The sequence below is a fragment of the Fulmarus glacialis genome, unplaced genomic scaffold (genome assembly GCF_000690835.1).
Source record: "Fulmarus glacialis isolate BGI_N327 unplaced genomic scaffold, ASM69083v1 scaffold17035, whole genome shotgun sequence".
Classification (NCBI taxonomy): Eukaryota; Metazoa; Chordata; class Aves; order Procellariiformes; family Procellariidae; genus Fulmarus; species Fulmarus glacialis.
Genome location: NW_009213811.1, coordinates 40,427 through 49,314, shown reverse-complemented (window position 1 = coordinate 49,314; position 8,888 = coordinate 40,427). Strand labels below are relative to the sequence as shown.

Sequence of the window (8,888 nt, the reverse complement as noted above, 5' to 3'; positions counted from 1 at the left end):
TCTCAGTCAGTATAATTCAATTTGGGATTTTATAACAATGTGTAAACATATCAGCATGTATGAAAAGTCTTTCTTGGTATAGTTAAAAGAGCATATCCAGTCTAGGCCAACTCCTACTTGAAGATTTCTTAGCTAAAAGTTTGATAGCCATCCTGTTTCTTGTTGCAGTTTATCATACTGATTTGTGAACGTTTTGGAAAATTACAAATTATTTTAGGAAAAAAATGTATTTTTGATCTTGATTTAATCCTTCAAATAAAAAGCTATCTTGGAAATGTTTGAGGTTTTAATTTATGAAAATACTATGTGCTGGAGGCTGAGTTTATTTTATCTAAATCACATAATACCTACTGAAAAAAAAAATAGAGTAACTTACTGGTGTTTTTGTTCTACAGAAATGGAGGAACAGAATGCTGGACCTGGGATTGAAGATTTATAAAGGATTATGGGATTATACATTGAAGAGCTAGCAGGCGGAATGCCTGAGTGACTGAAGAAGATGGGTGCTAATGCATCTAACTACCCTCACTCATGTTCCCCAAGGGTAGGGACAAATTCACAGGCACAACAGACATTCATAGGTAACTCTCTTCAGTTATCTTGTCACTTACATAAATGACTTGCTGGATTGTGTATGCACTGGATTTGATTTGCTTGCAGTAATGTTATGCAGAGCTTTTATTTTCTAGGTCACCAGTTTGAATCCATTCGAGCTCAATCGTGCATGAAGCTTGGTACTGTCCAAGTATCTGTTTGGCCTACGTATGCAATGAGTTGATCTGCCATTTGCTAGTAAACAGATGCCAGGTTATTTAAATAAAAAAGTGGAGTTTCTTTGATAATTAAACCATGCATGCTAGTTTTCCCAGTTCAAGAGCAGTTGATATCTGTTAATACTATCTACCATTTTTTACTCTTCTTCCTCAGATTTTCTGTGAAACTGTGTTACAGCATATAAAACTATTGATCAGCAGTATTCATTGTAGTATTGGCATTGTGTCTAATATGAGTGAATTACTTCCTTATTGCTAGAAGGAATGTATCTCTGATAACAAGCCTGTTAAAGTAACAAGCAATCTTAAACACAACTTTTTCTCCTGTCCTTTCCTGTTCCTGTAAATGGGGAATGGGGGTACTACTATCCTAACAGTATTATTTACAAGCGATGACCTTGCTTACTTGGAAATGTGAGTTGAAGTGCTCTTAAGAAGTTATTTTCTTATCCCAGTCATAACTGGGGCAGGTATTACCTTTGTGTGCTTTTCAGTCTAGTGCAAAAAGATCTCAGTGTAGATCTAAGAACTGTCACGCTGTAAATAATAAATATTTATGTGATGAATCTAAAAGAAGGCAGTTTTTGAGAAGATAGATCTTGCTTAAAAAAACCCCAACTCTGACAGCCTGAAGAATGATCTTAACAGTAAATAATATAAATACTTTATAAACACTTTTCTCCTTTATGCCTTGGCTTGCAACACTGAATAAGTAGTTATTGATATTCAGTGTTACGTGTTTTCTTAATCACCACTGAAAGCACAGTGATATCCTTAGCAGAGGAAAAATTGACTTGCTTTGTAATTTTTCTCTTTTGTCTCAGCTTTTGTGACACTCCTAACTTTTGGAGATCTGAGTAGAGGACAGCCCACAACCTGTTACATGTAAAGACCTGTGCTCTGGGCTAAAAATTCTGTGTGTGCTGTTGTAGCATGTCAAGGAAGAACTTTTAGTACTAACATCTTGGATATCAATGTATGTAAAGTCCCCCTTAAGGCTTTATGTATTTTCAGTGTATCATAACTAACAGTAGTAAAAGGTGTGCCCCAGTTGATATATATATATACTTTCTAGAATCACAGCCAAAATGTTTTTATTACATTTATTGGTGTTTTTTATCTGCCTGTATATGGAATGAAGCGAAACCCTTACAGACCTGAAAACATGCAGATCTGTATGCTGAAACACCTTCTGAGTAGGTTTGAAGAGGAGAGAGTTCCAAAGGCTTCGTTGTATTTCCCAGAAACTTTCCACTTGATATGTGGAAGATTTTGTTGATGCTCTTCATTATTAAATTCAAAATAGAAACCCATTATGTAGTATGTCACGATAAATTTACTGATCTCCATTACCTATTGAAAATTGTGGTTGAGACTTTTTTGAGGAAGGTCTAAAAGTGTATGGCTGTCTCATCTTAGGCAAGGCAAATGAGTGTTCTGGTTAAAATTCTTTCTGAAATCTTCTGATATTATGGTGGCACTTGTATGAGCGTGGTAGTAGAGTAAGTATGCTATCTACCACACAGGCGTACATCTCTTCTTCCCACCTTGTGGAGTTTGGCTTTTTCTCATCTTGACTCTTGTTTGGACGATTGGTTTGTGCAGCTTTCTCAGTGGAAAATAAATGTATCCTAAAATCAATAGCTGAGGTTTTCATCACTTGCCAGAATAATGATGTTTTAATGTTAAATGAACTTCTACAGATTTTTTTTTAATGTAGAAGACATTAGATCTACTTACTGCCCCAAAGTAGAACTGGAAACACGGGGACTAGAGTTATAATAGCTGTATAATATGTATTAGTTGCCTTATTCCTGGAAACTGGATTCAGGCTTATGGGTTTGTTTTAGACATGCCGCTTTACTATTAAAGCGCTGCACCATGTTGCATTGTAAATGTAGAATGAATATTAAAAGCTGAGAACTGATCTGGTAAAGCACAGTAGTTTTGTAGGATGAGCTCCCACTGTTAGTTGACTTAATGCTGAATTTGCTTACAGTTTATGAAGAGGAGATAAATCAGTAAAAATAATGCAGTGCTCTTACTGTAAAAAACACTTTTATTTTAGCAAAGGTTTAACTAGTCATCTCATTGCTGTTTTTTCTACGGCATTCAGGAGGAGGATTTCACACCATTTTCTAGAGTGGTACATGTGTTCAAGATGTTTATTTTTAAATAGAGCTCTAATTAGATTTTAAAATGTGTAGGCATGCAGAGGACTAGACAGATCCCATTATTCATTGTCAAGTGCCCAAGTAGTTTCTTTTGGCAGTCATCTGCTGCTTGTAAATATTTATCTGTTCAAAGCTAGATATGGTCTAGGGGCATGAAGTAGCTATTACTTTTTAACAACATTTAATAGATTCGTTCCTTTTAGTGTAGAAGTGGGGAGTAAATTTCTGTTTCCTACTTCTAATGCTGCTGCTTTATGAAGGAATACAGGCAGGTCAAAAAGGGGCTCCTCAAAATTCTTTCTTGGAGGGATACGGGGCCACCAGCTGTTGTGAACCCAGAGGGGCTATGCTGGTGCATCTCTACTTCTGCCTCTGGCAAAAAGCAGTTGTGTGGTGGCACTTTTATAGCAGTGTTTTATCCGTTTGTAACAACAGTGCTGTTTGCAGTACTTCTGAGGTTGAATCTTGTAAGTAGCTCAGAATACACAAAGGTTTGAATGGTATTCTAGTATCTTGTGGTGATTCACATGGAAGTAATACCTTACGGCAGCCTTCAGGGAAGAAGGAAATTGAGACTTCTGATATGCTAGTTTTTCTTTAGCAAAATGTAAGGGAATATTCTGCATACTCAAATTTGCCATTAGAATCCAAAATAATTCAAATAGAAATGAGCTGGCATGTTCTCTTGGGGTAGAATCTATCATTTATAGAGTGACCAAAGTGTAGTTATACTTTTATTGTGAAATGTAATAGATACTCTTTAAATGGAGCAGAAATTCTAGGCTTGTCTTGATCAGCAGGAGACTGAATCTCTACTTTTCTATTGTAATACCTAGTATAGCATGTGGAAGGACTTTTTATGGTGGATTTTGCAGCACAGCCTCTTCGTTGAAGTTGTCTTGAGTTATTGCTGTTCTCTTCATTTAAATTGGTATTTTTTTAATGTCTTGAAATTTCAATATGATTAATAACATGTTGCCTGATCAAGCGAAATTTAACGTAGCATGGATAAAACAGTTAGAGGTCTTTCCTCAAAGAAAGCAAAGTTCCTTCCCAAAGTTTTCACTAATAGATGAATCATAAAACCATTGCATTGCATGATTTGGGGGAGTTTTAATTCGCTTGGCATAAAAGCTAGTGTATAAGGTTACTTAGAATTATTGAGGCTTAGATAATAAAACAATTTACAGAAATCTTAGATTTAACAGTTGCTGTGCTCTCAAATACAACTTTGAATTGCTCCTGTGTCTTTCAAAGTTCAAGAAATACTTATCTGAAATAACATGGTAACTAAAAGCACTGTGTTTTGACAGACTGGCGCATAACATCACTGTCAAAATAGCATAGCAAAATAGCATCACTCAAATCTACCTGAAACAAATGGAACTGCGAGAGAGCAATGATAGAACAAGTTACAAAAGGCCCCAAAAACTCTGGTGGTTGGATGTGCTTTGAACTTAAAGATCCAAAAAAGGCAACAAGTAGTGAAGTTACACAAGTGTACTAATGGACATGTTAACTATTCCCAGCAGAAAATGGACAAATACTATTTCAGATGAACCTGCGATTGTTATTAACCTTTATACCATTTGCAAATGTTTTCTTCTGGTTTCTTCTTTTGTCTGGAAGAAGTAGTTGGGTTTGTGTGCTTTTTCTTTTTTTTTTTCCTTTTCCTGTCATGTCTGAGGTTTTTCACCATCTGGCTTAGAGTGAAAATTCTGTAAATAAAGTTAAATTAGAAAACAACCCTTTAACATGAGTCATGCTTCTGTTTAAACTATAGTTTTTAACTACTTTTTTACTAAAACATTACTTTAGTTTTCCATTACTTCTAGAAATGCAGATTCTAATTCCTCTTTTTCTTACTAAATTGCTCTCAGTGTTACTGTATATGCAGCTAGGCTCAAACTGACAATCAGCAAAGGTTCATTTAGCAGAACAGGTCAAGTATGTAACACAGATAATGTTGGGGGGAATCAATCTTTCATTTTATGCCGTGTTTGGTTCATAACACAACTTCCCTATAAATGACTTTTGAAGGGACAAATAATTTTATAGGTATACTTTAATTGTATAATGCTCTGTTCAAAGGACATCTTTTAATAATACAGTAAAACTTACATTCTCCGTATTCTTTTAAATGGGGTGTACGTACAAATTAGCATCTATGGTTCTGTGGAAAGGAGCCCATTTTATGTGTTTGGCTTTCGGCATTACTTGATTATCATGTGACAGGATTTTTACTTTCTTGTTAAATTTGCATTGAAAATTAATTCATTGTCCTCAATTTCCCTGAATCATTTGGTACCGTATTCACATTTTTCCTTTTTTCTTGACTATGATAATTATCTGATGCCAGGTATGCTTTTCTTGTTGAAATGACGCTTAATGCTAGAAGAACAGAATTTGAAAACACGCTTTGAATGGGAAGGGGGAGGTGCTACTATTTCACTGACATCATACAAGTTTTTAAAAAGGCTGTGTTTTTCACTTCCTATAGTTAATATAATGACACTTGTAATGTTATGACCACAGTGTTCTCTTCCTGCTTAGATAACTGTGCCATGTGCTACAGAGCTACATCAACTGGCACTGCTTGGTTCTTAAAATTGAGTACATTTGGAAAAAAAAAGTATAAACTTTGTAGATGCAAAAAAAATTATTTTTGTTTTTAATGGCCAGAAAAGGCTTCAGTCAGGTTTCCAACTTGTTGAGTTATCTGATCTGAGAAGAAGGAAAAACTGTGTAACTTGCAGAGACATGGATGGACTGTTTAGGTGTTATGGATGGACTGTTTAGGTGTTATGGATGGACTGTTTAGGTGTTATGGATGGACTGTTTAGGTGTTATGGACCTTCCTTTTAAATTTAAAGAATAAATGTGTTCAATTTTCCTCTTTGCCTTCAGGGACATCATCCTACTCTCATCAAGGCTATGGCTGTGAATCAAAGCTGTATAGCCTTGACCATGGCCATGAGAAACCTCAAGACAAGAAAAAGAAAACCTCTGGCCTTGCCACCCTCAAAAAGAAATTCATTAAGCGTCGGAAGTCTAGCCGATCTGCTGATCATGCCAAGCAGATGCGTGAACTCCTCTCAGGCTGGGATGTCAGAGATGTTAATGCATTAGTAGAAGAATATGAAGGGACGTCAGCCTTAAAGGAACTTTATCTACAAGCTAATTTGGCAAGACCAGAAGCCAGGACGCTACAAAAAGACATGGCTGAACTTTATCAGTACAAATATTGTACTGATGTAGACTTAATATTTCAAGAAACTTGTTTTCCTGTGCATCGTGCGATATTGGCGGCAAGATGTCCATTTTTTAAGACGCTGCTTTCTTCCTCACCGGAGTATGGGGCAGAAATAATAATGGATATTAACACAGCTGGCATAGATATGCCTATGTTTTCTGCTTTGTTACACTACCTTTATACAGGCGAGTTTGGAATGGAGGATTCAAGATTCCAAAATGTTGATATCCTTGTGCAGCTTAGTGAAGAATTTGGAACACCAAATTCGTTAGATGTTGACATGCGCGCACTGTTTGATTACATGTGCTACTATGATGTGGTTCTTAGCTTTTCATCCAACTCTGACTTAGTTGAAACTTTTGGTGGAAGTCAGAACTGTCTAGATGAAGAGCTCAGAGCTCACAAAGCTATTATTTCATCACGATCTCCGTTTTTTCGTCACTTGCTGCAGAGGAGGATACGAACTGGTGAAGAAATCACAGACCGAACTCTACGAACTCCAACTAGAATTATATTAGATGAATCTATCATACCAAAAAAATATGCTAAGGTCATTTTGAACTGTATGTATACAGATGTGGTGGACCTCTCAGTTTTGCACTCCAGCCCTTCAGTGGGCAGTTTAAGTGAAGTTCAGGCTCTCGTAGCAGGAAAACTAAACATGACTAGGGCTGAAGAAGCTATGGAGCTTTATCACATAGCACTGTTCTTGGAGTTTAACATGCTTGCACAAGGTATGTAATGCTGTCCTTGCTGTAGAATATATGACCTTATTAGAAAAATTTTTTAGCTGTTTTGCAGTGTAAGTATGCCTGTTGAGTCTTGCTATCAGTGGCTGACAATTCCTTTAAGAAAAGGAATTTATTTGCCATCTGTAAGTTGTAGATAATGCATCTGTGTTTTCTAGGAACAGAAGAAATGCCATGTGAGAGCTTTTAACTGTATTGCGTGTCATTATTGAAGCATGCTATTATGTCAGATATGTATAACTGGTCTTGATATTTCTGATCTTTATCTACTTTCATCTATAATCCATTTTTTGGGTGTAAACTACAGGTACAGGGGGAGGATACAAGAGATCCTTGTTGAGAGGAGGAAATATTCAGACTTGTTACGAAGTGTCCCTATATGTTAACAAGGCTGTAAACTTGAATGATTATTTCTGTAGCTTATGTCAAAGGGGGTACACTAAGCTTGTAATCTTGCTGTTGGAAGGTAAATTTAAGCGGCTTAATTGCACTAGTCCTAGGTCTTTAGTATCTATTTCTTGATGTACAAAACTGAAGGCAGGGGCAGTCAGTATTTTCAGACTTAAAGTTTAGAAAGTTTCACTTTTGTCCATTATTCTTGAAAATCACTCAAATCTTGATGACATACTTCCTGCATATGGCGGCTGGCCAGAGTTATTGCAATCTCTGGCGAGGTGTCAGAGCACTGACCAGTGAACTAATAATACCTCTTGTGGTGGCAGGAGCTTTGCTTGCTGTTTCATCTGTTGGTGTTTGAACTATTTAGTGGCTATATTATACATAATGGGGTATGGCAGTTGCTTCAGGCCTTGCTGGTGGGGGATGAGAATTTTACTTTTGAGCTGAGAAATGGAGAATGGAATTCACTGAGATATCAGCAGCGTGATTTGTTTAAGCTAGTTTAATTTTTTTAAGAAAATAACTTTTTACAGTAGATCTGAGCATCTGTAACTTCTAGCTATCAAATGAAATTTGATAAGATTAAAATCTTTGTAATACAAACTATCAAGTAGACCAGTAAAATAGGAAACTTAAGGAGCGGCCAGGAAAAAGCAGGTATAAGCACTGCAGGAAGTGATCATACTTATAATGGGTTCTCCTAATAGCTATATGTGAGTGATAAAGATATGGGAGACTAATCAGAACTATTGTATCTTCTGTAGAGGTTGGTATTAGGAAACTAATTTTCAGATTCTGCTGAAAGTTGAAATAATAATTCCTACTGCAATAAACAGAATGGCAGAGAACAAAGGAGATAGGTTTTCTGATAAATGCTGCTACAGGAATGCAAATGAGCTGTTCTTAGGCTCAGAATCGTGAAATCATAGAGCAGCCCAGGTTGGAAGGGGCCTGGAAAGATCATCTGGTTCAACCTTTTGTGGGAACAGGAGCCTAGATGAGATTATCTAGCACCCTGTCCAATCACATCTTGAAAACCTCCAGTGATGGGGACTATACTATGTCCCTGGGGAGGTTCCAGTGAATGATTGTTCTCACTGTAAAAAAAAAGTCTTTTATCGAGATGTCTCCTGGTGTAACTTGTAGCTATTGCCCCTTGTTCTCTCCACATGGCTCGTTGTGAAGAGAAAGCCTCTGTCCTCTTTGTAGCTGCCCTTTAGGTACTGGAATACTCTGATGAGGTCCCCCTGAGCCTTCTCTTCTCCAGAGAGAAAAGACTTAACTCCTTCAGTCTTTCCTCATATGGCAGGTTCTCTAGCCCTTTGAGCATCTTCGTGGCACTCCTTTGGACCCTCTCCATTCTGTCTGCATCTTTCTTAGTTTTGTTGTTGTTCCCCTCCAAGTACACCTAGAAACTTAATGTTGAATGGAATGCAAAAGTGGCTAAAAGTTTTACTGTAGTTGAACTACAGTGTTAAATTCATTCCTATACAACATTTGCAAGTTAATAGTACTTGAGAACCAGAAAAATCAGTAGATC

At 36.8% G+C, this 8,888-nt stretch overlaps 1 protein-coding gene across 1 annotated transcript in view; it reads left to right on the top strand.

Moving 5' to 3' along the window:
* Nucleotides 1–499: 499 nt before the first annotated feature.
* Nucleotides 500–8,888, top strand: part of BTBD7 (BTB (POZ) domain containing 7) — a 32,329-nt gene continuing 23,940 nt past the window's right edge. The window contains 2 exon segments of the mRNA XM_009578337.1: nt 500–581; nt 5,855–6,934. Of these exon segments, the coding sequence (XP_009576632.1) occupies nt 500–581; nt 5,855–6,934 (1,162 nt within the window).